This window comes from Peromyscus californicus, unplaced genomic scaffold (genome assembly GCF_007827085.1).
Source record: "Peromyscus californicus insignis strain IS unplaced genomic scaffold, ASM782708v3 Scaffold_2__1_contigs__length_46816999, whole genome shotgun sequence".
NCBI lineage: Eukaryota > Metazoa > Chordata > Mammalia > Rodentia > Cricetidae > Peromyscus > Peromyscus californicus.
Window position 1 is genome coordinate 18,581,150 of NW_026294540.1, and position 23,613 is coordinate 18,604,762.

General features: G+C 46.5%; 1 protein-coding gene across 1 annotated transcript in view; it reads right to left on the reverse strand.

Annotated features, from left to right (window-relative positions):
• The window catches only part of Tmem132d (transmembrane protein 132D), a 623,079-nt gene that overhangs the window by 456,477 nt on the left and 142,989 nt on the right, over positions 1–23,613 (reverse strand). The window contains exon 2 of the mRNA XM_052755497.1: positions 6,839–7,724. Within this exon, the coding sequence (XP_052611457.1) occupies positions 6,839–7,724 (886 nt within the window). The remainder of the gene's footprint in view (positions 1–6,838; positions 7,725–23,613) is intronic.

A 23,613-nucleotide genomic window follows, 5' to 3' on the forward strand; every position in this document is an offset into this window, starting at 1 on the left:
AAAAAAGGCTCAGGCAACACTGTACACAGCATGGAAAAGAATAATGGGGAGTCACATGTGTCCAAGGTCCACATCCATCATCATCATCATCATCATCATCATCATGGATCATGGCAACCACCACCATCATCACCAATATCGTCAGCATCACTATTGTCACCATCACCATTACGGCTATCACCGCCACACTTGTCACCAACATCACTATCATCTTCACCATCACTACCATCGTCATTATCACCACTATCATCATGACCACCACCATCACCCTGGTCATCATTATCACCATCATCACCGCCATCACCATCATCATTACCACCATGAGCATTACCATCATCATTCACTGCTAATTCCAGTCTCCACCTGCCTGCAATGGGAACAGCAACTCAACCCTCTACAGCAGACACCTTTCATGGGACCTAGTTCTAACTCTCTCTTCTGGAGAACCCCTGGACTCCCAGATCATGGGGGCCCCTGCCCATACTCAGTTAATTTCTTCGCCATGGCAAATGCAGAGGCTGCTTCCTACTGGGCCACTAAAGAGGGTAGACTGCTCCCCCTGCTCTGGCATGGCCAGGGGTTCAGGGTGCCCTAGGCATGCGCACATGTTCCCTCTTGGGATGTCGGAGTTTAACGGATGTCACTAGGCATTTACAGGGTCAGTCTAGGCATATGCCAAACCCCTCTGCTTCACCAGAGTCCTTCCCCCACCCCCCAATTTTACAAGAAGGAAGTGCCCTGTCCTTTAGGAAGGTAATTTTAGGAGCTAGTTCTCCTTACAAAAGCCATGCCTGTCTCCACTCTGCAACTCACATCTGGCAAGGAATTATTCAAGGTCAGGGGGCTCAGCAAGGGCCTTTGCTTGGTACCACAATGGCAGGGAGCTGCTGGGGGACTCATGATGACAGGTAGGAGAGGTGTATATCCATGCCAACCTCTGTTCCCCAGCCAGACTCTGCTCCGTCCACACCCCTCCTCAGTGATAAGTCTTTAAGGTCTCTTGAAGGCCTCTCTGCCATTGCAACAAACCGAATCAGACCAAATCAGGAAAAGCCCAGGTTTAATGGGTAAAGACCGGATGATTCCCCTGCCCCTGCAGAGAGAAGAAGAACCATGAGTCTGTTTTCTGGGATGCCACTTATATATCTCCTGTGGGAGATGTCCTGAGCCTCTCTGGGGGAGGAGCTATGTTTCGTGGGCTTTGAAGGGGTGGGCTTGGGGAGGAGCTGTGTTTGACAGGCTTTGAAGGGGCGGGCTCTGAAGGGGCAGATTTAGGGAAAGAGATGGGGAGGGGAGCCAAGGTAGCTCTTCTACCAGACTTGAGTATAGGGATGCCAGGGTGACAGGGGTTGAGGTGGAGCTCCCACCCAAACATTCCAGACTCTTTGGGTATAGGGATGCCAGGGTGCCAGGGGTTGAGGCGGAGCTCCCACCCAAACATTCCAGACTCTTTGGGTATAGGGATGCCAGGGTGCCAGGGGTTTAGATAGAGCTTCCACCCAAACACTCAGTTATTAATCCTTGAGTTATTCAGTAACCACCCAGGAAGCCATTTGTTAAGTTAGCCATGGTGGGATGTGTAGCCTCCACCTAGAAATATTCTGGGATTCAAATTGGCTTCCTCCACCTAAACTAGAATGAGAGATGTCCTGCTAGGTGGAGATCAACTCCCAGGAGCCCCAAGGGACTGAAGGAAGCCCAAGGCCAGTTGCAGACCAACTCATCAGTTTTGAACTCCCCAAGTCCTCTGCAAAGCAGCTTGCCACCTGTGATGGCTGACCTTGGTTGTCAACTTGACTACATCGAGAATTAACTAAAACCCCAAGCAGCTGGGTAGACCTAAGAGGGATTTTTTTTCTCTTTCCTTTCTTTCTTTTTTTTTTTTTTCTTAATTAAATCATTTGAAGTGAGAAGACCCACTTTTAATCTGAATCTTTTGAAGTGGGAAGATCCACCTTTAATCTGAGCCACACCTTCTGCTGGCTGCCTGTATAAAGGACAGGGGAAAAAGGGAGCTAGCTCTCTTTGCCTGCTTGCCCTTGATCTTGCTGGCAAACCTCACGGGCATTAGAGCCTACTTCTTCAGGATTCCGGCACATAACGAAGACCAGCTGAGACATTCAGCCTCATGGACTGAACAACTACTGGGTTCTTAGACCTTTCATTGGACTATCTGGACCACAGTTTGTAAGCAATTTCTAATAAATCCCTTTCATATATATGTTCCTCTAGAGAACTCTGACTAATATACCACCCAAAGGGCATCCCCAGACCCGTCTCAATCCTGATTCTCCAATCACATGTCAAATTTTTTTTATACCCTTGCTTTCTCTTTTATAGGTCTTTTCTTAGCAAGAAAAATCTCCTGAAGTGGCTTAAACCAAAGCAGCTTTGATATTTTAATTTTAATTAGCAGGTATGCATATGTGTGCATGCCTGCATGTTTGTGGGGGAGGGTAAGCATGCTTGTGAGTATCTGTGCATGCAAATGTGAGGGTTAGCCTCAGGTGTCATTCCTTGGGAGCCAACCACCTTATTGAGACAGTCTCTCTCATTAAATGTGAAGTGTGCCGATTCAGCTAAATTAGCTGGCCACTGATGCACACACCCCAAATATGGCATTTTTTTTGTGGGTGCCGGGGATCAAACTCAGTCCCTTATGTTCACATGGCAGGCACTTTCCTACATGAGCCATCTCCCCAGTTCCCAAAGCATCTTACATCTGACAAAGTGGTGAACACAAGGCTGTCAAAGAGTACTTGGGCATCTGTTACTTAAAACACAGAGCCCTCTGCAAGCTCTAAGTGGTCTTTGATAATGCTCATTATTATCAAGAGGGATTTGTTCATTCAAGGAACTTAAGAATGGCCCTGACTTTGGAAAGAGCCCTAATTTGTCTTAGTTCAGTCTTTTATGTCTCTGGTTTCTGTCCTCCCCACGAGCTTCCTTGACATTGAATAAACATCTGACTCGAGCCCCAGTCCAAGATGAGGACCAGGGATTCTCAGAAATTCAGTCTCTATAGCAGAAACATAAAGGAACAGCTGGTGTGAAGGGAGAGAAAGGGTCCCCATGTTCATCTTCTCCAGCTGGGGCATTTGGGCAATCGAGTCACTGGTGGTTTCTGAACATCATGTCTGGTGGGGAGGGAGATGGGAAAGGGGATGGTGGGTGGGATCTCAGAGCAAAGGGCACACATGCTGCGGGTGCTTCAGTTCTTCATGGGAAGGAAAACGTTTTTCTGAGATTCAAAGGAACTTGGATGTCCACAAAATGAAAGCGCTTTGCTTTTCTTCTGCAACATGGGCTTCAAGACTAGAGCAGCAGGGTTGGATAGATTGTATAAGTCAACAAGCTGTCTAATGGGGGGCTTTCTTGTTCTCAATGAGAATCACCCCTGCATCCGTACACACACACACACACACACACACACACACACACACAGAGCTCCTTAAAATGGACTTATAATTTGGCACCCTGAATGGAAGCACCAGCCACCCATGCATTCTCCACAGCATCTCCCCTAAGGTCACAGGCACAAGCCCAATCCTAATCCTACTTATGGAGATTCAAATGGCAGGCTCACCACATCACCAGGTCCAAGTTTATATTGTCTATTTATATAAACGGATTGGATCCATTCAACATTGGAGCATGTTAAGTGTGTAGCAAGCATATACCGAAGCCCAGGGATCATCATAGAAGAGGAGGTAGGAAGGATGTAAGAACCAGAGGATGGGGAGGAGAGCTGTGAAATGCTGTGTTCTGACCGTGACATGGATGCTGCAACCATAAACTCAAGCTATGGTTACCTATACACAACCCATCTAGTTACAAGTCCTAGTATGAATGAGGGAGGGACTCGCCAGGGCCCACCCCTATCTGAGAAGTTAGTGGCAGTTGATAGCTGCTAGGGGAGGCAGAGTCATTCTTTTTTTGAGGATAATCCTATTGGTAGGTTTCTCATGCTCTAGTGGATGGCACCCCCCTCCCCATGCACATGCACACAGCATTAACTGGACTCAGTGGGCTATAAAGAAAAAGACATGGAGTCGGGAGGGCATATATTGTGGGGATATGAGGGGGATTTGAAGGGGGAAATGGAGAGCAGATATAGTTCACTGAATGTATTTCAGAAATTCTCAAAAATAAAGAAAAATTTATAACTAAATTCACACTGAATGGATTCTAAATAAATGTATCATTTTTGCTATATCCGAAACCACCCAATCTTTGACTTACAACCAGAGTCAGCAAACGTACAAGGGTGCAATGTGTTTCTTTCAGAATGTACAAAGGCCTAAGCCTAACCCCATGGGCTGTGTAGCCCAGCAAAGGGGGTGGTGCCTGTTGGTTCTATTGGAGAGTTAAGACAGCTGATCTCACCCAGGCCTCCAGGGGACACATTTACTATATCACAGATGGTAACAGGATCTCTAGCCTTTGTAAAACACAAACATACATAGAGATGTTTCCAGAAAAGGCTAGATGAGCTCACTTCCTGAATCCAAAGTCCAGGGGACAGCAAGATTCCACTCCTGGCCCAGGAACCCAACCACCAGTCAGTGATCAGCATGAACATCCAAGGGAGGATGATATGGATTATAGTAGGGGCCCACTTTTCCAATGGTGTCCAAGCAAAGTACTTCTCTCATAATCAGCCATCTTTAAAGATGTTATGGAAGGCTGTTGAATTTGCAAATTGAAGTACATACTAGTAGATCATGGGGGAGGGCTTGTGGCCAGCTGCAGCAAAAACGGTTTGCCAGACAGACAAAATGAACACAAGTATGGCCATGGTTCACAGATGTCTTTCCATCACCCCTCCCCACCCCCGCCTCTTTAGCTAATCCCCAGATGCACAGAACATGAAGCCAAGGATTTTACTTCCCAGTTCAATCATTAGACAAATGTTGTTCGCTAATGTCTACTGCTTTAGTCCAAATTAAAAAGAAACCCAGATGCCAGATCAGAATCAACTCCACTTAAATTTGTGAGTTAGAACGGTTTGTTTCCTTGAGCTCTTTACCCCTAAACAAAACATAAGGAGAATGGAGTACGGAGGTGGGGAGGAGCTACAAATCTGGATGAGAAACTGACACCAGATCATTAGCTGATGAACTTGAAAATCCACAGGCAACAGGGACCCCACATGCAGTTACATTCATATTCTACAAGAGTATGATAAAATTCATATGTTGGGGGATGGAGAGAGGGATGGTTCAGCAGCTAAGAGAACTTGATGCTCTTGTAGAGGAGCAGAGTTCAGTTCCCAGCACCCATATCAGGCAGCTCCAGGGGATATGATGCCCTCTTCTGGCCTCTGTGTGCGTTGCACTCATGTATCACGCACACATACACCATGATACATATACACACATAAGTAAAAATTTTAAAAAAACAGATAATAGTAATAAATAATTAATAGATAAAAATAATAATAAAGCAAGAAGAAAACAAGTAATGTGTTGTACAGCAGGCCAAGTCATGTCATGCTGTTGGGACACCACTGCTCGACTAACAACGCTTGTCCTAATTAATTATTACAGTCCGATTTATCTACATTTAACACGAAGCTAAAGCCTTTAGTTACATCACAGTTGACACAAGGCAAGTTTCCTCTCACATGTTATATTCCAAAGAAAATTCCAGAATGTTTTTTTTTCTAAAGTTCCCAGTACTTCTTTTGAATGCCTCTTCTTTGCTACAACCTTACATAAGATATCCAAGATCCTACCATGCATTCTCCACCCTTTACGCTCTTTTAATTCTTTTTTTAAACACCACATTCTATTTCTGGGGGGAAACAGAGGGATAACTTTGAGGCTGGTACCACTTTATACTTAGAGCCTGTCTGTCTGGAATAGCTCCCGAGTTGGCAGAACCACGTTCTCCATCCTCTCTGACAACTGCCGCCACCGTTTGCACATTTGCTGAAACTGTGAGGTGTCTAAAGACCCGATTGTGAAGTGGCTGATTTGGGGAGCCCTCAGTGGCCCGAAGCATGTGGATAAACCCTCCATGAAGGCTAAAGGATCCCAACAACATCCCCGGCTCATCCACGACAGTCTCGGAGTTTCATTAATATTAAAAAGAATGTTGTATGGTCCTGGAGAGAAGGTTCGGTAGTTATAGTCCTGGAGAGATGGCTTGCTCTTCCAGTGCACCCTAATTCAGTTCCTAGAACCTACATCTGGTAGCTAAAAACCACCCATAATTCCAGCTCCAGGGTGATCTGATGCCCCCCCCCCTGGCCTTTGTAGGTACTGCATTCACATGCACACACCTAGACATAGATACACACACACACACACAAAATTAAAAATAAAATAAATCTTAAAAAAAATAAAGAACATTTTCTGGGAGATATCTTAGTCAGTAAAGTATTCACCATGAAAACACAGGGACCTGAGTTTGATTCCCAGAATCCATGTAAAACAGCTGGACATAGAACAAGTGTGGTCTCTTGATCCAAATGCTAGAGGGTGGAGAGAGAAGGACCCTGGGATCTCATTGGTCAGCCAACTGGTCTAACCAGCAAGCTCCAGGATAGTGAGAGACCCTGTCCCAAAATAAAACCAAGGTGGGCATCACCTGAGGAAGGACACCTATAGTTGACCTGCAGCCTCTATATTCATGGACATACACATGTACACCCACCCCACCACACACCAAATGTTCATAATTAAGTGGACAACCATGACCATCAAACTAGCCCTTATATTTCACAGTAAGAACACAGCATGTGAACATCTAAAAGGAGCTCCATGCTAGAGGCATAACAGTAGCCAGGCTGGACCTCCAGGGCTGCTGTAGACAGATTTGGGAACCTGCTCACCTCAGAGTAAAGTGATCCTCTGTGCAGTTCCTGGAGATGGAGATGGGGAAGGTGAGTACATCTCCTTGTCGCACAGTCTTGGGGACATAATGAACGGCCACGTTGCTATCTAAACGCAGTTCCCTCAGAGGTGGACTGCTGGGGGTTTCGCGAAGGAAGACACTCCCAATTCTGTGCAAAGGTGGGCTGGATTCATCAACGTCATTGTGGCCCATTGGAGTGCCACCGCCCTTCCTCAAGTCCTCCTTGGTACAGTCCCCTCGCTCATCCCCTGGCTGTACAGCATAATACAGTTCCACAGGGCTCCCCTCTGGCTGCTCCGTGGGCCTCCTGCGCCCAGAAACAACCGTAGGGGGACTGAACCAGCCAGGCAGCATCTCCAGCTGGGCCACACACAGCCCCAGGGCCCCACTCAGCCGGCAGCTGCCCCGAACCTCCCTGGTCTCTCTAAAAGCAAAGACTCGCAGGCAGGGCAGCTTCTCATCCCTGTGGTCATCCCAGTCTCGGCCCACGATATGGAAGAGCACCTGCACTTTGGGATGGCTCAGGTAGACCTTCTCCTGCAAGATGTAGGCCTTCAGCCTCCAGTTAAGGGAGAATGTGTTGGTGAATCCAAATGGGTTGGAAGGCAGCAGCAAGTCCTGGGGCACCACCTGCTCAAGTGAGAACGGCCCGTAGCTGGCGTTGAGCACCGGCAGTCGCTTGGACTTGTAGATCAGAAAGGACTCAACCCGCGACTGCAGGCTGGAGTTGCGCATGATGTCCTGGTTGGCCTCCTTCAGGAAGAAGGACACATCGGCGTTGTTGATGTGGTAGGTCACCGGGAGGTAGGTAGGCAGCAGTGAGAACCGTTGGATGCTCTCCAGGATCCCTCGGCCTTCCGTCACTGTTGGGAGGAACCGAGGGCAGGGGTTAGTGATCCTGGGACACCAGATTTGTAGATTCGGAGAGCACATTGGTGACCACCCACCACCCACCTTTAGACCCATGATGCTGTTCCGAGTTATCCAGTGTTTCTTCTTTGAATCAACTCAGTGTATAGAAAATACATGCAAAGGGGCTGGGGGAGATGGCTCAGTTGGCAAAGTGCCTGCCACACAAGCAGGTAGGAATGAACCCCAAACCCCAGAACCCATATTAAAAAGCTGATCAGGCTGAGGGGATGGCTCTCGGCAGTTAAAGGCTAGGCTCATAACCAAAAAGAAGCTGAACACAGTGGTACATGCCTATAAGTCCATGGCTGAAGAGATAGAGACAGGAGGGAGGATTCCTGGAGTTCACTGGACAGCCAGGCTAGCTTCATTAGTGAGAGACCCTGTCTCAAAAAATAACATGGGGAAAGAGTGAGGAATACATGTGATATTGACCTCTGACCTCCACATGCATGTGCACACATGTGTGTATGCACTAAGAAAACATGTGTTAAGCAAGTACGTACATACACATGCATGTGCACACGATAGATGAAACAGATGTGTTGTGTAGGTATTTCCTCCAGACTGAAACAGTCCTTCCTAGGAGTCAGGATGCTCACAAAACTCACAAAGTATCATAAGAATTAAAGACACATCAGGACCTGTCCAAGCTTCTTTAGCAGAAAACACTGCCTAGGAGAGAATATTATCAGCCAAGTCTGGTGGTGCATACCTTTAATCCCAGCACTCAGGAGGCAGAGGCAGGTGGATCTCTGAGTTCGAGGCCAGCCTGGTCTACAGTGGGAGTTCCAGGACAGCCAGGTATAGAGAGAAACCCTGTCTTGGGAGAAAAAAAGAAAAAGAAAAAAGGAGAAGGAGAGACTATTATCTTTGATGGTGGTATCTGCTGTGGGATGTTCTGTATGGCAAATGTGTTGCTAATTAGTCAATAAATAAAACACTGATTGGCCATTGGCTAGGCAGGAAGTGTAGGCGGGACAAGGAGGAGAATAAAGCTGGGAAGTGGAAGGCTAAGTCAGAGAGACACTGCCAGCCGCCATGATGAGAAACAGCATGTGAAGATGCCGGGAAGCCACGAGCCATGTGGCAAGGTATAGATTAATGGAAATGGATTAATTTAAGCTGTAAGAACAGTTAGCAAGAAGCCTGCCACGGCCATATAGTTTGTAACCAATATAAGTCTCTGTGTTTACTTGGTCGGGTCTGAGCTGCTGTGGGACTGGCGGGTGACAGAGATTTGTCCTGACTGTGGGCCAGGCAGGAGAACTCTAGCTACAGGTATCTGCAATTTGTGTCCAAAGTTCCAGGGACAGAGCTTTAGTGGATTGTTACCCATATGGTGACCACTCTGTAGTGATGAAGTTGCCTTTTGGTCACCAGTGCTTCTAGAAGTAACCCTAATCAACTTGTGGGTTCACCAAGCTCAGTTGGGTGGAAATTCTTTTTTCCTTTGGTTACTGGTGTCCTACCTGGGGTGAAGAGACATTTGTTTACATCTCCACAGGGAAAGATACAGCACAATGTCACTAGTGTTTGGTTAAAAAAAAAAATCCCGTGTCACTTGACACCCATAAATGTTGAACATGTAAGCAAGTAAAACTCAAACAAAATCACTTTTTCCCCCTGGAGATAACAATATCTTTAAGGGGCTTAAGCCTCAGAGTATAAATGAGCAGGAAGCCTGGAGGTCTAATTCCCCAAACTCACATTAAAAAGGAGCTGAGCATGGGGCTGGAGAGATGGCTCAGAGGCTAAGATGGCTGCTCTTCCAAAGGACCCGGGTTCAACTCTCAGCACCCACATGACAGCTCACAACTGTAACTCCAATTCCAGGGCACCTGGCATCCTCACACAGACATACATGCAGGTAAAATACCAAGGTACATAATAAATAAATAAATTCTCTTAAGAAAAAAAAAAAAGGAGCTGAGCACAGTGGTACATGCCTTAAGTCCAGGGTTGGAGAGATGGAGATAGGAAGATGGCTGGAGTTTGCTGGACAGCCGGTTGTAGGCGAATTTCTAAATGGTCTTATTAAATAAGAAACACGGAGCCAAATACAGAGTCAAAGCCTAAGAGATCAGAGCAAGAGCCACGACTCCCTTTAGCTTACCACCCACTGCCGTCCTTTCCCTGAGAGAGAGAGAATATACCTGCCTTGCTGTAGACCACAGCAGCAGCAGCCAGCGTAGCTCAATCAGGGAGCACCAGGATCAGTGAGAGATCCTGCCTCAAAAAATAAGGTGGAGGGAGATTGCAGAAAGAGCCTGATATGGATCTCTGGCTTCCATCCTTTTCGGGTTTTGTTTGTTTTTGCTAGAGAAGATGCCAGCGAGGGTTGAAGGGGCACTAACATCTCATCAGATAAACAATGGGTTTTCCCTCAACCAACCAGATAGAACAAAGAGGAACTGGAATGACCTTTTCACAACATAGTCTGATCCCCACATCTACATCATACCTGGTATTGTTTCTGATGCAACCTCACACCCCTCATAGAAGGACCATTGTCCAGAGATGATGAAGAATGAGGGACAAAGGAACATACGATAAGTGACCACAGTCACACAAACACCATGCCTTCTCCTGGAGTGAAGCTAAGGGCAGAGAAGAGACTTGGAAACTGAGTTGGTGAGAGTCCTCCAGAAACAGGGAATGGACTGACCACACTGTGTCTTGGTCCTTTGAGTAGCCTGAACCCTCAAGCCTAGAATGAGAGGCAGCATCTACCTTTCACTACACCCACATCCTGTGAAGACCATCCTGTCACCAATGGACAAAAAATATTTTTCTTTTTCTCTTTAGGGAACATATCCTTTTTTGGGGTGGGAGTAGAGTAAACATGTTATTTTTATTTTTGTTTTTTTTTTGAGACAACATTTCTCTGTGCAGTTTTGATGCCTGTCCTGGATCTCACTCTGTAGATCAGGCTGGCCTCGAACTCACAGAGATCTGCCTGGCTCTGCATCCCGAGTACTGGGATTAAAAGTGTGCGCCACCACCACTCAGCTCCAACATGTTATTTTTACAGTTGTCTTAATTTCTGTAATTAAAAACCCAGACAAAGAAATTACACAACCCATAAAAGCCATTTACAGAGTTTTGGAACAGGGAGCTACTGGCTTAAGTAGCCCCCTACTGTCCAGGCACCATTATACCTGCCTTACTGTAGACCACCAGCAGCAGTTACATGATGAACCCTGGTTACCCTGGTTATTTGGAAATGTCACTGGCATCCCTCCAATAACCTGCTTCAGCTTCAGTGACCCCCTAGGAAAGCACTCCCCAAGCACAACACTCTCTCAAATCTGGACCCACCAAGAACTCAGACAGTTCCTGGATTTGCCACATGTAGCTTGTGGGACAATCAGCAGGGTGCCAATCCTCCTTGCTTCTGAGTGTCGATCAAAACCACGGTTCAGGTCAGAGAACATAGAAGTTAGGCTACATACAAGTTTATAGCTAGGTCAGATTGACAGACACCTGGATTCAGGCCTAGTTTACATACCAGAATGACAAAATCTCCCTGTCTAGTGTCATTACCAAGCTCAGGGCAGGAAGAGTCTCACATTTATGTCTAGACAAACTATCTAGAATTGTTAATACATGTGTATTTGTACTGACCCAGTTGGCAATTTTATAGGATACAGCCCAACGAATGTGAATTTTTTTTTCAAATATCAAAATATGCAAACTGGGAAGATAGCTTGGGGAATAAGCTGTTTAAAAGTGTAAAAGCTGGAGTTCAGATGCCCCTGTACCCATCTGAAAATACCAGGTGGACACAGTGGCCTGTCTGTAATCCCAGCGCTTGGAAATAGGGTCAGGAGATCTCTGGGGCAATCTGGTTAGCTAGACTAGGCAAGTTGGTAAAGTCCCCCTTCACCAAGAAACCCTACCTCAAAAAGGTGGGCAGCAATCGAGGAAGACACCAATATCAAGCCTGTGCACTTCCAAGCACATGTGCCCACATATATATCAACATGCATACATGTACACACACCATACACACATAAATATTTTTCTTAAAAATCAAGATACTATGAATGTTATAGCTGTGACTCTCAACTTGATGGAATTAGACTCATTATAGAAATAGAAGTAGACATCTGGTAGACCTCTGGGCATGTCTATAAGGATGTTTCCAGAAAAGTTTAACAGAGGAGGGAACACCCACCCTAAATGTAAACAGTTCCATTTCATGGTCTTAGAAGGGAGAAGGCAAACTGAGCACCAGCATGCATCTGCTTCCTGGCTGCAGGTATGATGTGGCCAGCTCTGTCATGCTTCTGCCGCTGTGCCTTCCCACTGTGATGGACTGCGCCCTCAAACTGTGTGCCCAAATAAATCTTTTCCCCCTTAAGTAGCTTATTACTGGCATTGTGTCACAGAAATGTGTAGAGTCACGAATACAGCCTAATAAGATGCCTTACCTGATGAAGCATTGTAGGTTTTAATGTTCTAGAACTGGCATCTGATTTGTGTTTTTCCCAAACCCCATCTAAACATCGGCACAAAAAGCAAGCAGGCATTTTCTGCGTGTTCTCTGGGAGGAGCTTCCTGTGTGCCCCCTCCTCTTGGGTGCCATACCCACCCCTACCCTCCATCAGCCCGGTTGCAATCCAAGCCAGGTCTGCTGTCAAACCTGTCTTTCTGGAGCACTCACTGACAGTGACATCTCCAGACTATGTCCTCACATGTGTCCTACACAGCACCCACATCCCCCATCACTCGGGGCTTCCCTGTGAGCCCTCTACAGACCAGTAGGGTGTACACCATCTGATAGGGGTCTCATGTGGTCCCACAGTACGTGGGGTCTTTAGAACAGCATCCAGAGATTATCAGACATCGGTGAATATTTGATAAGCAAATGGGTGCACAAACGGATTATGCTTTTTCTATCCTAAATAGCAGATTCTATTTTCCACCAGGATTTTGCAAGAACTCTTCTGCACAGCATGACTGTAATCAGGATTACCCAATGCTTTCATTCCACTGAGAGCACCACATAATCCCACTGACAGATTGGAGAGGAGAGGAGAGGAGAGGACCCTCCCACCCAGGACCTCTCCTTTAGGAGATTCCTAAAGGGACACCATTATGTTGCAAGGTGCCCCTTGATTATTCAAAACACATCTAACACTTCACAGAGCCACTGCCTTGAGCAGCCTCAAGCCAGCTTACCGTGCAGTCCAGAAACTGCCAAGGTCAAAAGTGCACAACAGAACAGGGCAGGCATCAGCACTGGGCACCCGGGCCTCCTGAACCTCCCTTATGAACATCTGACCCTGCTGCTCAGGGACACCAAACTTAATTGTGCAGCTAATTACACGGTACCAGGTCAGCCACACTGGGTCCTCTGATACTATTCAGGAAAATAGTAAAGCAAGTAAAGGTCAGGGCCGGGCATTGGAGGGGAAATGACTCCAGCTTTAGTCTGCAAACCATCTAGAGGTCTCTCACCCTGGTATCCAACCCAGGTGCATATTGCCTACAAATTCCTCACCAAGACCTAAAGCTCCCACGTAACTTTCTTTCCTTTCTCCCTCCATATCCCAATACCACCTCACAGGTCTATGGGTAGAAAAGCTTCATTACATCCTATACCGTTCATAGTCCATCATTGAGGGACGTCTAGGGAGAAACCTGGAAGCAGGAACTGAAGCAGAGGCCATGGAACAATGTTCCTTATTGGCTTATTCTCCATAATTTGCTTAACCTGCTTTCTTATAGCATCCAGGACGATGCGTCCAGGGGTGGCACCATCCACAGTGGGCTGGTCATCTGTCATCAATCATTAATCACAAAAATGCCCTCAGACTTGTCTACAAGCCAATAAGATGGAGGAATTCTTCAGCTGAGGTTTTTGTCTTCCTCCTATGTCAATTAAACAAAAACTAACCATCACTTCTTCTTTTTCCTTTTGCATGTATCTGTGTGTATGTATGTATGGGGTGTGTGTGTGTGTGTGTGTGTGTGTGTGTGTGTGTGTGTGTGTGTGTGTGTGTTTGCATGTGTGGTGGGGAGCATGTAGGGATATGCGTTTATACACATGTGCAAAAGCCTGAGGCTGGCATTGGGAGTCTCTTCAATCACTCTCCACGTTCATCATTGAGGCAAGGCCTCTGGATTGAACCCAGAACTTGCTGATATGGTTAATCTATCCAGGTTGCTCTGGGGATCCCTTGGCTCAGTCTTCTACACAGCAGACTTGCAGGTGGGCCCACCCAACACTTGCACAGGAGCTGGGATCCCAACTCTCCTCTTCAAGCTTGAGTAGCAAATGATTTACTGACTGAGTCCGCAGGCCCCTCCCTTCTTCCCTCTCTCCATCTTTCTCCTTCCTTCTGTTCTTCTCCTTCTATCTCTCTCCCTTCTTGCCTCTCTCCCTCCCCATGCCTTATAATTACAAAATGGCACCAATTTCATTCCACAGAGTGGCTGCTGTGACATCCACTGTATTTCTAATCCCCAGAAAGGCACCTTCTATCGCCTAAGAACGCCATTTTATTTCACATAAAAATGAGCTGAGTGTCAAATAGGAAGCTGAACCCAATAAAAGCAAAAGAGTTGCCCATTGGGAAAAATAACTGGCTTTCATTTGGGCATCATGGCCATGATTTGGATGGAATGTGACCTGCTCACCAATGGACTCACAGACATTTTATATTAATCTTTACATTTTTTTGAGTGCATACTGTTTCCTTAACCAATACATTTAAGAACCAAGATGGCCACCTAAACATAGAACTCTATTCCTTCCTTTGCATAGTTCAAAAAAAGAAGAACTTAGGGGAAATGATTGTAGCAAAAAGACCAGCAAGGTCTAGAAGGTACAATCTGGGTCCTGCACACTGTGAACTCCCACCAGGACTCACACATCCCATGTAGAGAATACACACACACACATACACACACACACACACACACACACACACACACACACACACACACACACACACACACCCTGACACACAGGGCCTTAGTTCTGGTTTGGTTTCTAGTAAGTACAAATAACACACGAGGCAATGCTGAGAAAAACAAATATACCACAAGATTATTTCTTCTGTCTCCTAAGACAGAGTGTAAATATGAGACAGCTTGGAATTTTGGTTCTAAGTCTGGCAGCCCTCCTCTCGTTGTAGAGACGCCAACAGTCAACCTGGTAGAACTGTCTAGTCTTTGTCAGAACAAAGGCCTGAGCCACCTGGAGACCCTATTGGTAACCCAATCACCTCTGTTTTATAGAGGAAACTGGAGTGGTTTCAGATTCGGGACAGTGTAGGGCTCATAGACTCCATCCCTCATAGATACTAGGGGAGAAAGTAACTCATGTGAGGATCCAACAAGCTTGCCATCTACAGGGTCAGAGTCTAGAGGCCATGCTACTCAACCCAACCACCAGGGATTTTCCCTGAGGCTTGTCCTTGTCAAGGACTGTGACCTAGGCCAGACATCTGCCACAGGTCATAATCCATCACTGAAGGAAGCCAAGGTAGGAGCTGATAGAGAAACCATGGAGGAATACTGCTAGCTTGCTACCCTGTTCACCAGCTCATGCTCAGATAGATTTATTATCAGATGTCTAGGGATGGTGCCACCCACAGTGGGCTGGGCCCTCCCAAATCAATCATCAATTAAGCAATACCCCCAATAAGCATAGACACGAGCCAATCTGACCTGGGCAACTCCTTGATGGATGTTCCAACTCCACAGGTGGCTGGCTCTACATTGTGTCGAGTTGACAGCTGAAGCTAACTAGGACACACAACAGGAAAAAAAAAAGACCCCCATGTGACAGTGTCACCAACCCATAGCCAGCACTTCCCAGCCATAGCTCTCCTCTGCCAGGAACATCAGAACAGGGGGAACATCCTCACCCATATACCCAGGCTGTGAGTCACTGATTCAGGGGACGGAAACAGCAATTGGTCCCTCCCTGGTGATTCTAACAACTGTGAACAGACAACACATGCAGCAGCCCAGGAGGTCCCCTACCCTGTGGGGTCCCAGCACAGGAGCACAGAGGGTAAAACCCCAGCAGAGATCTAAATGGGCACAGAACCAACAAACATAGTGTTCCTCAGCTACAATCATTCAAATTCACCCCACCCTCCTTTCCCAACCCAGGGACTGTGCGATTCTATTGCCCAAGACCTTCCTTGCTATCCTGCATGTCCTTCTACCCCACCAGGGACTCTTCCTTGATCAGACCTCAGGGATAAAACAGCTTCTAGGCCATTGCCATGTTAGGGGGCTCCTCCAGGGCTCCTCTCCAGTCATCTGCACCCAATAGGTCCTCCTCTCTTGCCTCTGCCCAGCCAGACTTCCACCTTGATGTAGTATCTCCCATTGCTTTTCTGCTTGAGTGCGTCATGCTTTGACCTGGAGCTCACCTACAGAATTATCCCTACAGAATTACTCATGTAGTGATAACACATTTGCTAACACCCAGTTCAGCAGCTCCTTGGTGATGAATGAAGGAGACAAGTCTCTGAGGCCCCACCCATGGCACATTGCCCTCATCCCCATTTCACAATAAGTAGGACCAGAGAGGGCAGGTGACTTGTCCAAAACCACTACACAGGTATGATGTTGTTGAGGTAGAATTCAAACTGCCCATTGCACCTACTGAGCCCTAAGCAATGTGACCTTCAATGACCCACCGAGTGATTTCATGCCCTTTGCATTTTAAATAGTGTTCTACCCATAGAGCACAAAGCCAGAGAATGCCCAACTAGATGAAAACACACAAACACACACACACAACACACACACTACACTACACTCAAACTACACACACCACTCACATAAACACACATAATAATAACACACACACCATACCATACACACAACATAACACAAACTATAGACCATATACATATACACACATCACACTACAATGTAAACACACATAGACTACACAGCACACACACCACACTACACAAACAAATGCAAAGAAACTACACACCACATTATATGTACACACACATAATACTATACAACACACATGCATACACACACACACACACACACACACACACACACACACGGCATCATGTTGCAATGCCATGCAGAATAAACATATGCTCTCCCAACACAAGAACTGTGGCTTGGATATCCCTGGGTATATCTGACATAAGTAATAGGTCGGCTGCCTCTGGGCCTTAGGCTAAGACTAAGGATGGCACTTCCTGATACCCTATCTCTACCACAGGCTGCTGTACCAATACAGAAGTGATAGACACACTTGGGGTATGTTAGTACCCTTTAGCTGAGAAAACATCAGCCCAGCAAGCCAGAGGCCATCTTTAGAATCCCCAGAGCATAAAGTGAGAAAATACTCAGCACCTTCCCCACGGCCACCCTGGCCCTAATCAGAATGAGACTCGCAGATGGGGCGTAGCGCGGTTATTGCAAACACTCTCCTATGCCACTGGGTTCATGGCTCAGGTGTTAGTGAAGGGAGGTGGTCTTCACTTCTCAGACACATTCATAGCCTGAATGACTGAGGAAGCCCACGCTTTACCTAAGCCTCTCAAAGTACACAGGGAGGAAGGTAACCCATGCAGGACACAGGACCTGGCCATGAACACTTCAGTGCACAGAGCATAAGAGCCTCACAGGTAATTTGCTAAGAGATGTGCATCTGGAGACTATGAGGTTATATATAGCAAGACCAGGGACATTTCTGTCTCAATTAACCCACTGGGCCTTTCACAAGTGTCAGTAACATACTGTGCTGGGACTCAAGGACCCCACGGGAGCCATGTCTGTTTAGCCTCAGGAGGCTGAGGATCTGAGAAAAAGGGGGGAACTAAAGATCAGACTAGGAAATGCATGCTTGCAAGATGTCTCCATGCATTGGGAAGCACCATGAAAAACTCAGAACAGGCTGGGATGGGAAAGAAGGTGGCCAAGCTTTTGGTGAGCCTCTTGTCTCCAGCTCCTACCCCACGATAGATGCTCTGAGATGTCAAACATGTGCTACTTACTGTCTCCAATGTTCATAGGTTCTGAGGATCGGAACTCATGCCCTCATGCTTGCCCAGAAAGTGCTTTACCTGCCCAGGGCACCTTGTAAGTGTCAATGCCAGTAACACCAAATCTCTGTCATGTCCATAGCCCCCAACACCATACAAAGCATCCATTCCTTGTATGAAAACTGTGGAAATAGACACCATGTGTTCTTACTGCTACCTCTAGCCACCCCACCTGGGGAACAGAGACACTTGGGTTTGACAGCAAGTGCTCCTCCACCCTAATGCAGTTGGTGGCCGTATGTACGCAGGGGACACTCAAGGGACAATAGTTCAAATGGTCGTGTGGAGCTGGGGCTTTAGTAGCTCAAAAGTAGAGCACTTGCCTAGCATGCAAGAGGCCCTCGGTTCAACCCCATAGGACCAAATCGAATGTGCAGTGTGAATGTGCTGACCATATAGGTCAGGGACCTGCCAGAGAAGTGAGGATGGGACCAGGTCCCATTGCTAATCGGAGTGAGTACACAACACTGTCCTTTTTTTGCCTATAGAACTCTAACAGTTTCTGAATCACAGGGAAGAAGGATTCCAAGAGCCAGATGCAAGGGTCTCCCAGCAGAGTTCAAGGGACGCACAGAGAGTCACCTGCTTCTGGGAAAGGATGATTCAACGACACACAAAATCGCTTACATGTCCCCTCCTACTTTCCTATTTATGTGACTCAGACCCTGTCCTGAGAAAATAAAATGCTTGGAGAATGTTCTCTGCAATGCCAGGCATAAAATGAAAAATTAGCAACCAGCCAGAGACCCCATGAGAAGTCTATGCAACCAACCGCACAGAGCCCCCAGACCTCTGCAGGGAGAGGAACCTGGAGTTTTGTGTCATGAATGTGAAGACTTTGTGACTGAGGCTCCCAGAAAATCTCTTCCTGTGTTAAACATTCCACAAGACTGGTTAACTTATTAAAGTATCAATGATTATTAGAGATAAGGAGCAAAGTTATCTTGAGCTATGTTAATCCCCAAAAGGCACTTATTGCCAACCTTGGCATGAGATAATATCTTTGTGACTATCAAGTAAGTCCTTTGGCGGTCTGCAAACAGACCTCTACCTTCTCCCAACCCCAAAGCTAAGAATGCTGTCAGATATGTCTGAGGTCTATAGCAGAGATTTCCTCACCTACCCTAAGTTTCCCAAATGAACTTGAAAAGTATCTTGATTCGGGACTCCCTTCATTCTGCTACTTTATAAACTTCATGAAATGGTTGCTAGAGTGTAGAATTTGGGGGGACCTTGTCCTAGTCTGAATTCAGTTTGTTTGTTTTTGTTTTGGAAGACAGGGTTTCTCTGTGTGTAACCCTGACCATCCTGGAACTTGCTCTGTAGATCAGGATGGTCTCGAACTCACAGAGATCCACCTGTCTCCCTGGAACTTGCTCCGTAGATCAGGCTGGTCTCGAACTCACAGAGATCCACTTGTCTCTTCCTCCCAAGTGCTGGGATTAAAGGCGTGCGCCACCACCACATGGCACAGTCTCAGGCCTGATGCTGTGATAAAACTCTATCCAAAAGCAAACAGGGGATGAAAGGGTTCATTTGGCTTATAGCTTCCTTATATAATCCAGGACCACCTATGTAGGGATGGCACCACCCACAGTGGACTGGGCTCTTTCACATCAATTACTAGCCAAGAAAATGACCCACAGACTTGCCCACAGGTCAATATAATGGAGGCACTTTCTCAGTTAAGATTCCCTCTTCCCAGATGACCCTGGCTTGTAGTGACATAAAAACTAACAAGCACAGATATGGATCTGAATTCTAGGTCATGGTCACTCATATTTGATTCCAGAATCTCTCTGGAATCTTATTCTCCTTGAAATGAAAGCTCCACAGGTTCATTTTTGTTTGTTTTTGTTTGTTTATTTGTTTGTTTTGTTCCTTACAGCTGCACCTTTGTCTAGCTTCTTCTCACCTGGTAAAGAAATTTGTAAAAAGAAAAGAAAGAAATGGAGAAATAGAGGATTCTAGAGAAAATATTCAAGAGGCTTTCCCAGGTCGGCTGTTAGGTACCCAAACTCACACCTAAGCTTCCTGCTGCAGAACCATCAGCAGAGCTGGGGACAGAGACTGGGCAAAGGACCCCATGCAGAAATTAATCTAACTTGATTGCTGGTCTCTGATCCTCAGGGAACTGACCCCCACACCCAGCACTCAATCCACTGAAACCTCTCAGCATACAATAAATAAATAAATAAATAAGTCATTAAGTGACTTTATATTAAAACTATCAGACTGTCACATCTCATCAGTGTTTAAATTGTTTATATTAATGTTTAATTTGTTCAGGGATTGAGCGGCTTAAAGAAAGAAACACAAATAACTCTCTTCTCTGCTTGCTGAGGGCAAAATCATTTTGACTGATATAACCCATGCACCATATTTCCTAAAAAGATAAGGGACAGAGCAGAGAGGAAAGGGGGAGGGAGTGGGGATGAAAAGAGGGGCAGTGGCATGTAGAAGGGAAATTCTTATCAGGAACAGGACAAAGAACCCTTCTCCAGAGCAGACAGAAGACCAGGCAGGTATGCTTTTCAGTTTTCTCCAATGTGTTACTTTTATTATTTTTTTTCTTTTTTTTTCTTTTTTTTTTTTTTTTAGGTTTTTCGAGACAGGGTTTTTTCTGTGCAGCTTTGCGCCTTTCCTGGATCTCGCTCTCTAGACCAGGCTGGCCTCGAACTCACAAAGATCCGCCTGGCTCTGCCTCCCAAGTGCTGGGATTAAAGGCGTGCGCCACCACCGCCCGGCCTATTTTTTTTCTTTTGAGATGGGGTGCCACTACACAGCCTGACTGGCCTATACCCTCCATCCTTCCACCTCAGCCTCCTGAATACCAGGATTGCAGGTATGCACCGTATCTCTTGGCCCCAGCTCTTCCAGTTCTGAAGAAAAGGGAGCTGTGTTACACTTTGGAAGATGACTGACAGTAATACAACAGTAGCCTAATTTACAGACACACAAAACCATTCCATCAGAAAGGGGGACAAGTCTCCCCACCCCCAACCTACACCCACACTATTCAACACCCCTACTCCACAGAAAGTCCTGCCTATCTGGCCTGTCCTTTGAAAAGGTCCTAACACTTATCTGGTAGAACCCATGTCTGCTCTATGTCTACATACAAACCACGATTCTACCCAGTTATGAAAATTATCTTTAGCATCAAAGAGTAAAGACACTAGGGTCTCTGTAGATGCAGGCCCGGGAGGATGTTGGGTTATAGGCATTTCTAGGCTTCTTGTGGTCACATCTGCACTGTGGCTATGTCTCTCATCTCTACTTAGAGGAATCCAGTTAGGGACATGCCTATGATAGGGGATGAGTCACAAAGGAGAGGTGGAGGCAAGAGAGATTGAGGAGAGAGAGACAGACAGAAAGAGAGCAAGGGAAGAGGAGGCAGGGTGGGGATGAGCATCATGGCATTCACGAAGGTGTGAGGTCAGACCTCAAATAAACACCAGAGCTTCTCTGAAGGGGGCTGTGTCCCCAGACTGACAATGGTCACCTGTCACCTAGCTCACATTTTGACCTGGGCTGCAATGGTGTGTTTCGTTAACTTGATACAACCTAAAATCAACTGGGAAGAGAGTCTCAGTGAGGGACTGTCTAGCTCAGGTTGGCCTGTGGGCTTGCCTGTGTGGAGGCTGTCTCGGAGGAATCCACTGATGTGGGAGGACCCAGCCAAAAGTGGACAGCACCATGTTCTTGATCAGCGGTCTCTCAACCACTGTGGGGTCATGACCCCAGTGAAGGGGTTGCATATCCAATATCCTGCATATCAGATATTCACATTATAATTCATAACAGTAGCAAAATTACAGTTATGAAGTAGCAATGAAATAATTTTATGGTGGGGGGGGTTGCCACATGAGGAACTGTATTAAAGGGTGGTAGCATCTGGAAGGTTGAGAAGCACTGCTCTAGAGCATATGGAAAAGGAGAAAGGATTAAGCATAAGCTCACATGCATGTATCACTCTGGCTTCCGAGTTCCTGCTACTTTGACAGCCTCACAATGAAGGGCTGTAACCAAGATCCTGAGCCAAATAAACCCTTTCTCTTAAGGTGCCTTTGCTAGGGTGTTTACCATGGTGACAGAAGACTGATAAACCAAGACATGCACTGTCCTGTGGCTTCCTCATTCTGTATCTGGGGAGCTAGTGAACAGACCCAAGCAGATGCAGCTTGCAGAAATGCTAAGAGTCCCTTCTCCACCCCTGCTGCTTCAGACGCACAGTCTGAAGTGTTGAGTGCCATCTGAAAACTATAAAACTCATCCAGACCGAAAGCAACAGTGGCTATGGAAACAGCTTGTGCCCTGCAGGGAAGGGGCATTCAGGGGCACATGGGATCCTTCCACACTGAGAACCTCAGTCTTGGTGCACACTGGACCTGTGGTGGTTTAAATGAGACGTCTCCCAAAGGTTTATGTATCTGAACACTTGACCCCCATTTGGTGGCACTGTTTGGGGAGATGTAGGAGTTGTGTCCTTGTTGGAGGAAGTGCATCACTAGTGGGAGGCCTTGAGAGTTTGAAGAGTCAACCCATTTCCAGTTCACTCCCTCTGCCTCCTGCTTACAGAGAGAGAGATGCGAGCTCTCAACTTCCGATTCCATCTGCCATGCCTGCTCCTTGCTGCAAAGTGTCCCCACCATGACAGTCCCTTTTCCCTCTAGTATCAGAACCCAAAAAAAAACTCTGTAAGTCACCTTGGTCATGGGGTTTTATCACAGCAACAAAAAAGTAACTGATACAATGCCCCAGCACCAAAGCCAATGTGGACATTGTCTCATTTGTCTGGAGAGTAGCACTAAGTATGAGAGAACCAGCTCCACTTGAGATGTCCCTAGAGACCATCCCTGAATGGCAAGGCATACTTAACGCAGGAATGCAAACCACCACCAGAGGGAATTCTAACTACAACTGGCCAATTACCTAAGAATGCCATGCCACACAGAATGCAGCCACTCCACACACACACACACACACACACACACACACACACCCATGACTTAGTTGCTTAATCTATGCATCTGTTATCTCATGGGGCCATAGATGTGATTAGGAGTTGAATACAGGAGGCTTCATCTGGATTACCTGGAAGAGAGGTTCAACCATCCAAGGTCCTTGACGCTGACCTTGGAGGCAGAGGTAGATGGAGCCTGAACAATGGGGAGAGGTGATAAACCAACTTGTTGGACTATTGGGTATGTGGTGACTTCTCACAAACCCAACAGAAAGCTAACAGTGAGACCAGCTTGCAGAGACTCAGGATTTTTTATTTTGAGCACGCTAGCATTATGGTTTAAGTGTGAAATATCCAGCACAGGTGTACGCATTTGAGTGCTTGGTCTCCAGCTAGTGGTGCTGGCGAGGCTGGTGTTGTGGGATCATTAGACAGTGGGGCCTAGATGGAGTAATTGTATCACTAGAAGTGGGTCATGAGGTTCAGAGCCTGACCCTGCTTTCTATTCCACTGATGATTCCTGATCCCTCCAGATGTCAGCAAGCAGGCTCCTGCTCCTGATGCCACAGGCATTAAACACTCCTGTTGCCATGCTTTTCTGACGTGATAGGCTACACCCTTAAAATCTGAGACAAACTCAACCCTTCTTCCCTTAAGTTTCTCTTTGGCGGGTATCTGGTCACATTGATCAGATGAGTAACTGATACACCCTGTGCCTTGAGGTGGGAACAGAGTGGGCACACATGGTGGGTCGAAATCATTTTCTCAGAGCTCAACAAATATAACAGACATTTTTGTGTCAGAAGTATCCTGCTTTCAAAGCTACTGTGG